This window comes from Balaenoptera physalus (genome assembly GCF_965194825.1).
Source record: "Balaenoptera physalus genome assembly, chromosome: 10".
Classification (NCBI taxonomy): Eukaryota; Metazoa; Chordata; class Mammalia; order Artiodactyla; family Balaenopteridae; genus Balaenoptera; species Balaenoptera physalus.
The window spans coordinates 78042850-78059970 of record NC_138889.1 but is presented as its reverse complement, the minus strand read 5'-3'; the positions used below and the strand labels follow the sequence as shown (position 1 = coordinate 78059970).

The following is a 17121-nucleotide window of genomic DNA, read 5'->3' as shown; positions in this document are numbered from 1 at the left end:
TTACACTATCCCAGGCTGCCTCTTTATAGTCCAAATCGCTGTTTGTGAACAGAAGGCATAGCTCCCTACAGTTGTATTGAAATGACTTGAAAACTTGCTCTGTACCAAGGAGATGAGAATGAAAAATGGTTTCAGGTATTTTTCCAGATGTCTGAAACCTGGCAAAATGGTGAGCCTGGCAGGACCATGGACAGGGTTTTGAAATTGCTTCAAAGAGATCTGAGAGTTCAGTGACAACTCCATTTTGGAGCCATGGAGAAGTGTGTCAGATCTTTAGCTCAATTTCGCCATCACGGCTGAAAAAATAAAGTTGAGCGGGTGGAATTGAGAAGAGGAGGGGAACGAGATACTATAGGTTCAGCAGCTGAACCCAAGGCTGAGCTGCTTTAAACATGAATGATCTCAGTGCTGGTGGGTTCGGGCTCCTCCCATCCTCCAGCGCAATGCCTCTCCTCTGCCATTCTCTATTTCTGGAAAGAACCAGTGCAAGGAATAGTTCCTCAAACAAATTTATACTCATCTGACTTTAATGAAAAAAAAATTTTTTTTTTAATGAAATTTTTAAGAGTATCTGCATCTCTCCTTTTCTGGTGGGTTCAACTGGATGGGCAACTCAGAGAAACCTCAACTCCTAGTATTTCCCTTTTGTATGATGCCACAAAAATCCTGCTTACTCTTTCCTGGGCACCTGTTAGCTACACAACAATAGCAGCAACATTAATAATAGAAGCTGCCATTTACTGAGCATGCACCATGTGTCAGACAACCTGAGAAAGCTCATGCTAAGAAAAGTTAAATAACTCTCCTAACTGCTGTGAATTTGCACTCGTTCTCCTCCCAAATGCCCTCCCCAGAGTCCTGTTACACCTGGCAAGGAAATATCCTCTTCTCCATTTAGATGATGGAGCTACTATCCACCCTTGTAAAGACTCTTAAAAAAATTTTCTCCATAACAGAGGTGAGCAGAGATGTAGCAAATAGAACACTGGTAGAGCTCCATCAAAATTGGGGCAAGATTTAAAATTTGGAAAAATAGACAAGTTCTTTCTTCTGACCATTCTTTTTACTTGGAGGATGGACAATATACTCAGGGTAAACTACTACCCTCTGCCTATATACCTACAACACCCTGAAGCACAGGGAAAAGAATAGAATAAATTATCCTGCAAAAAGTCGTTTCCCTTTAGGAAAGGTTAAAAGGCCCCCAGTCACTGAGAAAAATGAAGTCCTTTTCATGAATTTTAAATTCTCTTTATGTTAAGCTTTTAAAAAATCATTTCTTATTACAAATATAATTTATATTTATTGTAGAAAAATTAGAAATTTCGGATAAGCAAAATAGAAAAAAATAACTAGAAATTATACTGTGAATGGACAATGCTGTTCAACTTTTTTGCTATTTATTGATTACCCAGAAATAGAAACAGACTCACAGGTACAGAGAACAAACTAGTGGATCCCCAAGGGGAGAGGGCTGGGGGAGGGGCAAGATGGGTGAAGGGGATTTAGAGGTACAAACCACTAGATATAAAATAAATAAGTTACAAAAACATAACGTACAACACAGGGAATATAGTCAATATTTTATAATAACTTTGTATGGAGTATAGTCTATAAATATGTCAAACTACTAGGTTGCACACCTGAAGCTAATATAATATTGTTAAGTCAACTATACTTTAACAAAGAAAGAATGTTCTAATTACAGTAAACCCAAAGTACTTCTAGAACTCCTGAAGAGATGCTTTAAAAATGATTTTCTGTCTCCTAAAAAATGCTTATATTTTATATTTAGAAATATAAATATTTATATAAATATTATATATTTATATTTTAATATTATTAGACAGATAGATATATAAATTTTAAAAAGCCTGCTTAAAATGCTGTTAAACATCCTACAGTGCACAGGACAGCCCTCTGCAACAAAGAATTATCTGTCCAAAATGTCAATAGTGTCAAGGTTAAGAAACCCTTCATTAGACAAGCTTGCTACCTTATATTTAATCTCACTTGTTGCTTGCAAATTTGCTTAATGCTAAGTAGAAAACATTCACTTCTTAGAGGATGATACTATGCTATTTTATGGTAACATATCTCTGGATTTAGTGTAACTCTTTGATTTTATATTAGAAAAGTCTCTAGGACAACTCCTATTGTTTCATTTTGTTTCGTATTTGGCTCCTCTACATCAGTGTGGCATGATATCCTTTTAGCTCTCTAGGATTACAAAGAGATTTCACTGGTGGACCTTTTCTATCCTAAGAGTAACACACCTACTCTTCTTACTGGCTCTTCACTCACCTCTCTCTTTACACATCTCCATGTTAGATGTGAAACCAAATCAAAGCTAAGGGCACAGAGAAGGAACAAAGGGTAAGAGAAGAGCCAACATAATACGTCGTCCAGAAACCAAGGGAGGTAAAATGTTTGCTTATCTTGAGTGGGGTTATGAAAAGTGTACATTTACTAAAATCTTATCAATATAAAATAAATGCAGAGTTGTTCATCTCTGTGTTACACATCAAACGTGAGTGGAATTTTCAACTTCATTATATTTCAGGTAGGCATTTTCTTTTTCAGTGATTTAGCTGAATATACTTGAATTCTGAAAGGCTATCACAAGCAATGAATAAAACTAGTAACGGGGGGCAGGGGTCGGGGGCTAAGAGAAACATTTTTAAAACTAAATTTAAGTGGATTCTATATACCTCAAATGGGACCATTTAATTGGTCCTAAAATTAAAACCAAATAAAACATTTCATGTAACCATGCCATTAGACATTCACAGTGCATTTGTATTTCTCCTTTACACCTTGTGTCTCGAGGCATCTAGAATCACTATTCAATGTCAAGTGGAATTACTTAATGTTTATTGCTAACAGTGAGCGCGACAAAATAATTCTGACAAGATATAACACAGGTTTTTAGTGTTCGTCCTATAATTCACCTAGATCCCTTGCACACAAGCGATTGGAAATACATGTACTTTACACTATCCATAAAAAAACTCATAGAATTAGAATATTGGCCAATATTAAATGGAATGGTTTTGCTACAAACGGAGGATAACATCACATACAGAGAAACCTTATTTTATTCTTTTTTTTTTTTTTTTTTACCTTATAGCAACTGTATAAGTTTTCAAGAGTAAGTAATTCTCAATCTCCACTTTAATATTTATCTAGGAACCAATGACCTGCCAATGTCTGTCTTACTTTTGCCTCTGGTCTTGATTTTCTCCTTTATCTTTTTCCTGTTCCACATTATGGACCAGAATGTAAGCACTGATTCAATCAGCCACTTATTGAGCAGAGCAAAGGAAAGAGGTCAAATCAGCAAGCCATCAGAAACCATAACTAATTCTTCCTGGGCTGCCACTGACTCAGGCCCTGGTCTAAGATCAATGCTCTCCTCCAATTCTTTATGATGCAAAAAAGAATAAGAACTTTACAGTAGATGCTCTGGTTAAATATCACTATGACAATATAAAAATGACTGGTTTATAACAAGCAACCCGAGGTGCTTGGTGAAAGTGCAGGCTCACGGACTCTCCCCCAGATGTTCTGATTCACCAGGAGCCCAGATTTTACAGGAAGTTCATCATTATCCCTTTGAAACACATGCAAGGGTTTAAAATGTAGTTTGTGGAATACAAGTTGAGTTTTATTCTCAGTTCTAATACTGGCTCTGTAGCATTGCAGAAGTTACTTAATCTACCCAAGCTGTAGTCTGCCATCTATAAAATGAGCGTAATAATATCTATCTCTTTTGTTTGTTCTTAATATTAAAATAATCATTTAGAAGTTCTCGTGCATAATTAGTACATGATAAATGGTATATCATTAGTAATATTAGAATCCCTCATCATCAGCATTACCATCATCACCATTCTGTCCCCATTAATTCTTGTATTCTAATTTTAGGGAAACATAGCAGTTTTGGAGGAAATAATGAGAAACCTTTAGATTTTTTTTTTTCATTTTAGAAAACCTAATTAAAATCAAATGTACTGCAATACGGTTATGTGTGCTAAGTTACTTAGCTTTTGACAAGAATCCTTCAGTTCCATGTGATAATTCTCTCACGCTGCTCAGAGGTGGAACTTGGCTCTTTATATGTCTTTTTTTTTTTTTTTTAAAGACAAACCAAGTAATTATTATTTAATAAATGTGATCTGATTTGTTGATAATATCACAAAATATGGAAACAATGATGCTCATTGTTGATTTCCTTGTTGAATAATTTATGTAGTTAAATTTTGACATGTTCTTAAAAGGATCAGGCTGTCTTATAAATACACAGGCAGTGCAATGTAATATGTCAAACAAGGTGGGATATAATAAACAGGCTCATTTAAAAAATTTATTATTTAAATTCAGAAACCTTTAACATGAAGGCAAGGAAGCAAGAGCTTTGCTTAGATCTTCGGCATTAGATGAAAACATGCTCCCCCTCATCTAATAATAGGGGTAAGGACTATAGCATCGTATTTCCATTTTGCTATGCTCTACTATGAGAAGTGTCAAGTGTGACATGTCAGACCCAGAAACACATAATACCATGATTTTAACCTAATGAAACTCATGGGAAAATACAATGAAATACTCAGTTTTACATGGCATACACCTCTTGTTTGCACTGATACATACACTGCCACTTTGGCACTGAATGTCAATTTCATTCACACACAGGTAGGAGGACTTCTCCAATTAATAAAAGAGCTAGATTTCACCAAAGAGTGCCCAGTGTAAACACTACATTTACTGCAAATAGAAAGCTGTACATAATGGAATCTTACCAATACTAACTGGCTTATATTATCAGGTCCATGAATGATAATGTTCCTAATAAACCTATGTTATAATAAAATCCCAAGCACACCAATAAACCTGCTGCTGGGGTTATTTAATGTGCTTTTACACAAGGAGCATGCAGTTCTAATTTAGATTCCGTGGATGCAGCAGATTGTTATAACTCCAGTGGTTGCCTGTGACGCTCCCCAATAGAGGATTAAGTGGAGCAGGTCTGTTTGTCAGGCTTTATCTCTAATTAGCACTAAAAATGCACACTGCAAACGGAGGCAGAGAGAAGATTCGACCTTGCTAAATTAGACACGTTGGAGGGAGGGCAAACGAAGCTCTGTTTTCAGAAGGAGGATGCCTATTACACAGTAATCAAAAGGTACCCAACTTGAGGAGAGCCACATCCACCATCAAGACATAATGTATTAAGTCAACCCGCAGTACTATAGCTCCAGAGAAAGAGCCTCCATTCTCTCTGAAGCCTAGTCTCTCTCTCTCTCTCCAACTCCAACACACACACACACACACACAAGATGAGGTTACCTTTCTCGCAGTGGCTTCCTGTGAATCCAGAAGGACACACACATTTGTTAGGAGCCAAGCACGTTCCACCATATCTGCAGCCCTCTTCGCAGAATGCTGTCACGAAAAGAGAAGGGATTTCTCTTAGATAAAATGGCAATAAGGAAATTCATGGTAAATAGCATGGGCATTGAAACAATTCTTTCATTGTTGCACAGGGAATACATATGTATGTTGACATATTTAAAAGTCACAGTATACAAAAAGAAATAAATGAAATAATACCTATTTCACTGGTTTACATCAGATCAATTGAAATAATGGATATAAAGCATTTGGTGCTAAATGGTAGCTAGTATGAAGAGCTCTTACAGTTGCTATTAGTATGATTATTGATATACTTGAAATCGAAGAATCAATTGAGGAACTAGAAAGGACAGTGTTAGGATAAAGGCAAAGGCATTTAAAATACTCACTGTTTTGTAGATACTCTTTCTTACTAAGCATTTTTATTACAATAAAAACATTTTTTTTAAAGATTTTTGGTAGTCAAAGCAATTTTTAAGGACATAATAAATTTAACTAAGTGGTTACTTTTGAATATTTAAGATGTCTCCAACATTTCTATAATAAAAACAATGCCTTGTCCTTATAGAAAAAATGCTTAACACATCTCAAATTATTCCTTTAGGGAAAGTGCCTCAATGTAAAAATCCTATTTCAAGGGGTATAGACTTGATAAAGCTTTTTGATAAACATTACAAAGTCATCCTAAGGCCATCTCAGCACTACCCTGCTAGCCTTGGATTAGTTCCCCTTATTACACACTAGCAGAGCATATTTCCATGCCCCTTTCCTTTGCAGTTTTAGATATAAATGTTCATTTATGCATAAATGATTACCATCTCCTCTTCCATCCACTGGAATGCAAGACCTATCAAGGCAAGTACTATGATTATTTTTGCTCCCCGTGGTACCATAGTCTCAGAATCTGAGGCCACAGTAGATGCTCAACAAATATTTGCTGAATGAATTAGTCTATATTCTGCAGGTTGTTCTGACAGGAAAACACTTGTTCTTACAACTGTGCAATACTTCCATCTGAATAAGTTATTATCAAACCCTGCTGGATAACCAATAATTTTGTGTTCTTAACCTGCAAAATTTCTCATTAATGAAGATGACTGCAACTTGTTAACGCAGAATTTCTTTTATTCACATGAGAGCTCGGTGAGCAAATGTTTTGATTTTTAATCGCAGTTGGAAAATGTCACCCTGGAAAAATGTCATGGTTATGTTTTGCCATCATCACATAAATAATATGGGTCTAACTTTAAACAGCTCCATTATGTCTTTAGATAGTTGAATGCTAGTTCAAGTAAATAGAACTTCTCACAATATTGTCATTTTCCACATCATTTGATGTCCCTTGGATGATTTAACATTCTGTAGTTTAGCAATTAATTGTGAGCTCCTCTGTTTCTGCCAGAGGATATATAGTGTATATCTTGATATTCGAATACCATTTCCTATTTCCAGCATCTCAGTACCCTGAGACTAAGACAAAAAAGGTTTAGACAATATCTGCCTTGGTATGTTCATCAGAAACCAAATGCATATATGTATACAAGTGTATATGAAATCTCTTGTCCCCAAAATCACACATTGTGGGCTCTGGTGACAAACATTTCAAGTAAGATATTTAGAGTACAGCTCTGCATCAAAGTTAACAACAGAACAAGAAAAATCTTTTGCAAGCTAAAAATGACAGATGGAAATCTGGTAAAGAAAAGTTTCAAGTGGCACCCAAAGAAGGCAGGGGCTTGGAAGCAGGAAGCTCAGTCTGGGTTTCTTTGTGGCACAAACAGCACTTGATCCAGATCTGTGTACACACATGCGCGTGCATGCACGCACACACACACATCAGCAGACATGGTTAGGAGACTTGGTGTTGTTTTATAATACATGTGTGCTCTTGATTTACTCACCTCTTAAACAGAAATGGTAATAGATTTTGTGAAGAAAGCATATGTTTGTGATGTTCTAAAAATGTGCAGATAGAATAAATAGGGTGCCATAAGGATAAAATGAGTCAATATTTGTAAGGGACTTAAAATAGTGTTCGGCACATAGTGTTAAGTATTTCGTAAATAAAATTAATTGGTTATGACTGTGAAACTTGTACAAATTGTCTAATACGCAGACAACATAAACCCATCCTATAAGGTGTTCAGCTTCACCAGGATGGGTTTAAGGCAACCCTTGTTCTTTGTGCTTGATTTAGTTTCTCAAAAGAATAGTAGTAGCCCTTATCATCAAATATCAGATAGGTGTTACTGTTTCCAAATAAAAATGGTGAAATGGGGACTCAGAAATCAAGTGCCCCCCGTAAGCTGCACAGATGATAAGCAGCAGAGCCAAGATTCAAACAAAGACTTCTTTGGCTTCAAAGTCTTACCTCCTCTTTATAAGATACAGTGCAGATTCACCTGCAATCTGGCATTCGCATAGGCAGGTTTATCCCCTTTTTGAATAGTCCCATAAGGGCTAAGGGAACTGACTACAAATTGGAAGAAAAAAATATCTCCCAAACTGCACACATTGCATTCAAGAAGGGGTGTAGGGTGTTGTGCAAGTTCATGCACCTATCACCTAAACTCCATTTTTGTCCATTTTTAGTCACATTTCACCCAATTGCACATACTGCTTTGATTGGAACTTATCTGGAATAAAGAAGAAATTCACTGCCTACTTGAACCTTAGGTAATATGCCAAAAATTTCAAAAAACACAAAAGCAAATTAAAAAGGAGCATGTCATCTAAAACTTAAGCTACTCTGGAGAAATCAAGATCAGTGCAAGTTTTCTTTGAAACCTCATAAAACATCAAAACACACTATTGCATCCTAGTCTAAAAATTGTGCACAGATTATTTATATCTGGATAGGCCCTTCTGGATCCACAATGAACCCAGCATTTCTTCTGGTACTCATAGGATCTATAATTTGCACAGCATTACTTAGTTGATGGCATAACCAAAACAAGAAGCCAGGTCACCTACTATACCTCTTTCTAGCTTATGAGAAGACAGGATGGTAGAAACCACATGGTCCAAATCCTTGCTCTGTATGTATTAGCTATGTGACCTAAGCAAATAATTTCACTCCTCTGGACCTCAGTTTTCTCAAGAGCAAAGCAATAATGATAATAATGAAAACACCATGCTGTGCAGGTTAAATTAAACTACCAACGTAAACCACCCAGCACAGGGCACTGCAAGTGGAATAAGCTTAAGAACTGGATGTGACTATCTTAACTTACCACCAGGCCTTTGCTTTTCCAAATACCAGTACTATAACGCACCAGTTCCTCATCTAGATTCTGGAGATGCAGCAGTGAAAAGATCCCCGTGCTATGGCACTTATTCTTTAGTAAGGGCTAATTGTCACTCCTTCCCTGACTTGGTGACCCAGTAGTATCATGTGGTTTGCCATGGGACTTGGAATCATAGCTTCTTTGCAAACTCAGAAAAACTCAAGCATCATGGGTGTGTCACTCCTTTGTCGACCACTTTCTAGATTCCAAGGTATGGTTTGTAGACCGCAGATATTCAATGAGATTACAAACTTGAATCTGTCATTATAATGTCATTTGTTATTAACTGCTACCCTGGGGGTGATATTGGATCAGATCAACTCTAAAATGGTATGATTCTATTTTTGAAAGGACTCTTCCTACTGTGCAATAAAATAAATTAAAAAATTCAAAACTGAGGGAGTTTATCCAAAGAAAGACTACTTTTTATATTTAAAAAATTCTGAGCATGTGAAACAAAACTTGGACTTTAAGGGGAACAGAATGAGAAAGTGGGTTTGCAGATGCCAGGTTTGTGGATGCCCAGTATTATCACCATGTGCTCAATTTGACAAAAATAGTTTTACACTAATAAAAAAAAGTAATAGCCCTCCAAGTTCTAAACACTTGGTATGATCCTCTTAAAGTATAACTGGCATATATTTAGTTCCTAGGGACACCCTGTATTCTGAAAAAATAAGGAAACATACAAGTTTCAACACCATCTGGTAGAAGTAAACCCTTTTCCCTCCCTCCTGGTTTCCTTGAGAAAGCATTTTCCTTAAGCTCATTTCTGCCCTCTCTTTGCCAGCTTTGCTCATTCTGTCCCTGGGGAAGTAGAGAGATTTATTCTATTGGTAAATTTGGAAACAATATATATCAAGATGATGTTCCTTGGGTGGGAGAAACAGGAGAATGGGCTGAGAAAAACTATCATTAGGAGTGAGTAATATTTACATTTCTAGTTTTATTTTGGACGGTGAGTTAGTAGGTGTGAATTTCATTATTAAAAATAACTATCAAGATATCAAAATAAATAAAAGCTGGCCACCATGGACCAATGGTTACAAGGTGTCATAAACCAAAGATTATAATTAATTTGATTATATGCACCTAAATTCCAAAGGGGGGAGAAAATATTTAACATCTGGTCATGCTCAGTAAAACTCCATGCCTACCTCGCTTCTCTCTTGGGAGTGAGATGCCTTCAAATGGTATCAATTTTCCTTACTTCCCTGATGATGCCTTTCTCCCTGGGATTCAGTGGGTAAGCTGGTCTTATCCTGTGTTTATTCTTAGCAAACCAGCTTGACTTACAGACTTAAACGCATGTTCTCCAATCCAGCTCTGTCAATAATAAAGGTGAGGTCACCCCCCCTCCACCATGCCTGCTTTTTGGTTTATTCCTCACCTTGTTCAGAACATAATATTTATCAAAGATCCCCTCAAACATTTTGGTTGTTACAAGATGGCAGGTAGGGTCAGGGTGCTAGTGGCATTTGGCGGGTAGAGGACAGAGATGTTGCTAAATATCCTACAATGTACAAGTCAACCTTGCGTAGCAAAAAAAGTACCTGGCCCAGAACATCAGTAGTGTTGCAGGTGACAAACTCCACTCCGACTTCACACAATTAAGTCTATGGGGTACCTCCATGAGTAAAATTAGGTTATTTTAATCCCTTTTTGCATCCTCCCAAAGTCTCCCAAGAGTGTAAAATATAAAGGTAAGAGTGAAAACCATCCAGATAGCTATTCTGATATAAAAAACCAAATATCCAGATGTCTGCAATTCTCACTTTTCATATCATTCTAGTCTCAAGCACACACTATACTGCATAACTTAATATTTAATTATTGGCCCCTAAATCACCTTCACTCCTATCACTCGCTACTTGTGTTTGTATCTGCAGCTCTGCTAGCCTTTTGCACTCTTCTTTTCAACAGTATTAATAATAATGACAACAATAGTGACAGTAAATTCCATTTATTGAAGACCCATTAAGTACCTTATAGACCTAATATTCCATTTCATCTTTACAGCAATGCTGTGCGTTTCTCACGCTATTCTCCTTTTCAGATGAGAAAGCGAGCTTAGAGAAGTAAGGTAAGTTATCAAAGGTCGCACCACTACTAAGTGGCATCCTGGGTTTCAAGCTCAGAGTCCCAACAACATCACTCAGCAGTCTCCATTTAGGGATTAGCCACCTACTATGTGTAGATAATGTGCTGAGTGCTGAGAAGTCTAAAAGGACACATGAAAATTGTCTCCATGCCCAAGAAGCTCACAATCGAGTAGCAGAGAATGGCACATATAAAACCAAGCACATTCAAATGTGATCTATGCCCCTGTAGCAGTATGAATAAAGTACTGAGAAAACGTGGAGAAGAACGTGATTAACTGTGCCTGGTGCACCCGGGCAAAGCTTTGCAACAGAGCTGGCATTTGAGCTGGGCCTGGAAGAAGGAATGGGATTTTTGCCAGGTGGAGAAGCACAGGAAAAGAGACAGTTCAGGTCATGGTTTTGTCCTGCAGAAAGGTAACAAATAAATGAAGAAAATGAACAGGTGTTGTTAACTCACATCAAGGTTAGAGACTGAACATCAGAACAGAACACAGTAAGCCATGTGGGGAAGCAGGAGCGTTTTACAATCTGTGAGCCATCCTCTCCGTCAACCCATCTCTCATCCACTTTCCAGATTTGTTACTTACCTTAAGGTACAACAGTGTCTTGCCTGGGTATCTGCATATAGGCTTTTCCATTTTTCTATCCATTATTCTAGTTGGTTTAAAACAGTGCTTTGCTGATCTTTTTTAGTACACTATATAGTTAGAAATAAGTTTTACATCAGAAACCCCATACGTACACACATAGACAACCAGAAATATAAAATGTACTCTTAGTATGTGTAATGCATTCTGATATTTTCTATCATATTGCCTTGTATTATACTGTATTGTATTGCCTTCCATATATGGTATTGTATTATATTCTGTTGTACGTAATTTATAAATACAGCTATGAATCAATGACTTGCTTTCCCAACCCACTAAAACTGCAGTTTAAACCATGTGCTTGTTTCATACATTCTTGGTGATAGTCACATTTTTCTAGTCCATAGCATTTTGTGACAGGATGGGGGCATAGAGTCACTTTTAGATTAACCTTGAAATCTTCACATTGAGGTGTTGGTTTTAGCTCTAGAAAGACTGAAAAGATAAGAGAATGTCTACAAGTGTTATTTTCTATGGATGTAGTTACAACTGAGATCACATGGCCTGCAAAGTTGAAGTATTTGCTCACTAGGCCTTTAGAGATAATCTGTTACAAAAGATGAACTAGACAGGAGTGGCATAGCTTGAAGGGAGACATCCTTCTGCATTTGGGGGGTGCTATATATGTGTTTCTATAACTGGACTATGAGATTCTTAAGGGCCATGGTCATGTTTGTTGCAACTCTGCCTTCCTCTATATCATCCTGAACTCTGGCGACACTGAACCCATATTTCTTGGTAGAGTAATTTAATTATATAGAGTAAATAAAAAGTTTGAGAAGACAGTCTTGTGTACAAGCTAACTATATTGTGAAATTTGAGATAAACACTTGACCAAGTCAGATCATTCCAGCTTTACAAATTTATCAGCCATCTACTGTGTGCTTGACACCAGATACTCTAAAAAGATATGATCCCTGTTTTCTAGGATCTGGGATTCTAATACAATGATTCTCCCTGAGGGCAATATCCCCCCCAGGGGATATTTGGAAATGTCTGGAGACATTTTTAGTTGTTACAGCTGGAGGAATGCTACTGGCGGGTAGAAATCAGGGATACTGCTAAACATCCTACGTGCACAGGGCAGCCTCACAACAAAGAATTATCCAGCTCCAAATGTCAGTATGATGAAAGTTGACAGAAGACAGTCCCTTAATTTAGTAATTAATAAATACTTATTGAGTACCCTCTGTACCAAGGATTATTCTGAGAACCAGGGCTCAGACAGATAAAAACATGTCAACATATGGGCTTATATTCTAGGGGGAAGATACAGAATAACAAAATAAGCATGTCAGTGACATCACAAATGAGATGATGACAAGTGTTACGGCCCAAAATAGAGCAGACCAGGGGGATATGAAGTATGCCAGTGGGGAAGGTTGTAATTGAACAGGGTAATCACGGAAGGCCCTAAGACAGTGGCATTTGGGAGAAGACCCAAAGAGGAGAAAGAGTGTTCCAAGCAGAGGATACCACAAGTGCAAAGGCCCTAAGGAGCAGATTGTGAGGATCGCATAATGCTTTACAGATCCCAGCAGTACACAAAACCAAGAGGAGGTAGAAAGAAGGAAAGGGTTGTTTCTGCCTGGAAGGTCAAGAATGGCTCCAAAGAAGAGCTGCTGCCTCAGCTGAATCAGAAAAATAAATAAGAAACCATCAGGCAGCTGGGGGCCAAGGGTGTTCAAGTCAGGAGGAAGGAACAGCATCTGCAAAGGTATAGAGGCATGGAGCACGACTGGGTAGAGCTAAAAGAGGCTTCAGCTGCCTGGAAGAGGGGCTGTGAGGAAGGAGGAGTGGGGGGGGATTAGCTGGGATTTTATGAACGCAGGATTTGTGCTACTTCACAGATGGGCCACTTCTGCTCTGCCTGTCTCACCAGATACCCACTGGTCTTATGAAGGATTTAGGACTGCCAATATTATCTTATTTTTCCCCAATTCACTTTCATTCAGAACAAGAGTGGTCTCTTTCTTAGGGAGGCAGAATCAAAATGTTGAATATGAATTCGTTTTTATGATTTTAAAATCTCTGAAATGTAGAACTGGAAGAATCATGTAAAAGGGAGAGCAATTCAACAGGAAATTACTAAGAACTTGGGAATGAGGGATATTCAGCCCCAACCATGTGTCCCTGGGAGGTGGGGTCAATCTCGGACACATCACCCAAACAACTGGGGCGCCTCGGTAAGTCTTCAGGACCACCTATGGCTCAGTGAGCGGTTAAGAGCGTGACTCTGGAAAGAGAGACCTGGGCTCCAGTCATGGTTCCAGCCCTTATTAGCTGGTTGATTTTTTTTTCCCTAGCTTTACTGAGATATAATTGACATATAACATTGTTTAAGTTTAAAGTGTACAACATGCTGGTTTGATACGTTTATATATTGCAAAATGATTACCATTGTGATTATTTTTGGATAGTTCCTTCATCTCCTTGAGCATCAAACTTCTTTCTAACTTTCTTTTTAATTTTTATTTTTTTTATTGAAGTATAGTTGATTTACAATGTTGTGCTAGTTTCAGGTGTAAAATGATTCAGCTATATACATATATATGTATATACATATATATATATATATATGTATATATATATATTCTTTTTCACATTCTTTCCCCTTATAGGTCATTATGAAATATTGAATGCAGTTCTCTGTGCTACACAGTAGGTCCTTGCTGCTTATCTATTTTATATATAGTAATGTGTATATGTTAATCCCAAACCCTTAATTTATCCCTCCCCCCCCTTTCCCCTTTGGTAACATAAATTTGTTCTCTATGTCTGTAGGTCTACTTTTGCTTTGTATTTAAAGAAAAAAAGAAAGATACAAATGAACTTATATTCATACTCCTTACCTGTATAACTAAGTCACTAAGAGAACCTACATCATACTGATATTACCGGGCTTAAGTAAGATAGTGCAGGTAAAGTACTTGACATAATGTCCACACATCGTAAGCGCTCAGTAAATGTTAGTTCTTTTTACTCTGTCAATCTCTTTCTCTCTAGGTTAATTAATATAGTACAGCATTTTCTTTCAAATATCAAAACTCTTTGCAGCCTACCTTCCCTAACTGACACACAAATCGATGGCAGAGTTTGAGAGCTTGTTGAGCACTGGAATCAATAACAAAGAAAATGATGAAGGGGATGAAGACAAAAACCCAAGAAGAGGAATAGAATGAGAGATGGTGTTCAAATTTCCAAAAGCAAAATTCAGGAAGTTAGTTCGGGACTCCCTACAACGTACAAACTAAGGCAACAGTCAAATTACATCTTTGCAACAAAAACTCTGAAAGCAATTCAAAATTTGGTGTTCAGCGTTTACAGGAGCATTAGGAATGGGAGCCTGCAAGTGATAGCTGTGAAAAGCAGTTGAGGAGAAAGCCTGGGGTGCGAGGGTCAGAAGGTTCCCTGCTGCACTGCCATGCTGGAGCCCAACACATCTATTACCCTTGGAGGTCCCAGTCTAGAGATTTTAAGAAATAAATTCCAGCAAGCTCTCCCAGGAAAAATCACTATGTGATTTTTATATAACCGCATGGAATTAGATGTTAAATCTTGAGTGAGATACGGATCCCAGCTGCAGTGACAGAAGCTGGGTAATTCGGGTGGACCCAGGTTCTCAAGAGAGCTCTTCCATTTCCCACCACCATCTTGGAACTTGAACAGTTTCTCAGATTCGTAAAGAGTTTTATGCTTTTGTTTTAGAAAGTGCTTCATGAGAATCTTGAATGGTGATTTGTAATGGTACCTTCATTCTGTAAATGCGAAAACTGAGAGGAGAGAAGTAGATGACTTGCTCAAGAGAAAGTTAATTAGGAAGCAGAGACAAAGAATTCCAGGCTCTGGGATTCTAAAACAGCATCAGGTATCTGAGAAGTGATGCCAGCTTTACCCAATGGGAGAAAACTAGTTTGGGGATTTAGAATGTGGGGAGGGAAGGAGAGAAGGTAGAAATAAGGGAGGAGGGAAGGATGAAAGCATAAAAAGAATAGAGGAATGAAAGAGAATTAACTTAGCAAGCAGACCCTGCAGCAAACACTGCTCCCCGCACCCACACTCTGTAACGCCTAACACAGACAGACACCTAGGTTGTCAGATGAGAGGCTTTCAGAAATGGGCACCACAGGTGCTGATCTCACATCTGCCATTTTCTAGCTGTGTGACCTGGGGCTGACCTAGAAATATCAATGAACTTTATTTCCCTCACAACAAAATTGAAAGAAAAATAGCACCCTCATTACATGGTTGTTATGAGGAATAAAGGTCAAATACTTAGTCCCAGGTACTCAAAAGATTTTAATTATTATTATTAGTTACATACTTATATCCACAGTGGGGAAACCCATTTGAGGACAAATACACTGACGTGGGGAACCGAGGGTCAATGAAACCCTAATTCACAGGGCTATCAGGCTACATTTGTATTTTGTTGAAAATGTGCTACTTTTCAGTTCCATGCTTGAAGGTCCCGACCAATGAATCCAGAGTTAGAATTATTAATTATCATGTTGTAGAATGCAAAGGAATTCCAAAGAGTGCTGCTTGCTGGTGGACTCAAAACATATATTTGACCTTTCCTTGGCTGCCTTCAAAGTCAAAACCCAGGGTCCTCTTAAGCGAGCTTGTCTGATTAATGGCTGCTTTCATGTTCATACACACCCACCGGGCCTCTAGCCTTCACCACCGCCTGGTTATCTGTATTGTCTAGACGTTTAGCTATATCTCATCTACAACATGAGCTGCCCTCATTCTTCAGCCAGTGTTCCTTTTGAAATATTTAAGCTCAAATCCCTCTAAATGTATTTCTAATTTATAGGCAGCGTGGTACAGGTAAAGAGAACACAGCCCCTGGAATCAGAGAAACCTGGATTAAATCACTAGCTGTGTGACCTTCGGCTAAATTACTCACCTTCTCTGAGCCTCTGTGGGCCCACTTGTGAAATGAAGACATAAATACCTTTTCATCAAATTTGTTTCAAAGTTAAATGACAATATAAACATGAAAGCAAGTGGTGCAGAGCCTGATACATTGCCTTCCTCTCCAGATTTGTCCCTTGCCACTTTCACTGGCTGCTTTACCCCCCAGGCACAGTTCCCCACACAGGCTGAGCTTGCTTTTGTATCCATCTGGTTAGCCCACATGATGCTGCCTATGAAGAGAGTAAGCAAGATGTTGTGGCTACTATTTCCTGAGGGTGTTATAAAGGAGTTTTCATGGCGTCCAACTTTCTGCCCAGCTGGGGAGCTGCTCCCAGCTCAAGACTCTCAGCTGGAAGGGAATCAACTCATGCAGAGAATTTTTAAATATCTCCTCTATACCCACAGTGTGCAGAGACTGTTCATTCTTATCAGGGTACTATGATCCCAGCAAGGAAATGACAGGTACAGAGTACCAGGTTAGAGGGACAGAAAGACAAGATGGGGCATCTCACAGCCCAGCCAGCATTTGCAAAGTACACAGGAGAGAAGCAGAGCCTCCCTCAGAAGCCATTTGATAACATTTGGGCCTCAAGGACTATATTCTTTCCTTGGATAATTGTAAGAAGTAAAAAGGGAGTTCAGGTTAAAAAAAAAAAAAAAGTACTTGGCAACCCCAATTTTTTGTTTGCTCCTTTGTTTTTTCAGTGAGAAGGAACATAGAATGAATATCAGAACACACTGCAG

The 17121-nt window shown here is 38.1% G+C and overlaps 1 protein-coding gene across 3 annotated transcripts in view; it reads right to left on the bottom strand.

Annotated features, from left to right (window-relative positions):
- Nucleotides 1–17121, bottom strand: part of NELL1 (neural EGFL like 1) — an 856536-nt gene that overhangs the window by 219035 nt on the left and 620380 nt on the right. For all 3 annotated transcript variants that reach the window (XM_082476605.1, XM_082476604.1, XM_082476603.1), the window contains exon 15: nucleotides 5350–5445. In XM_082476605.1, the coding sequence (XP_082332731.1) occupies nucleotides 5350–5445 (96 nt within the window). The remainder of the gene's footprint in view (nucleotides 1–5349; nucleotides 5446–17121) is intronic.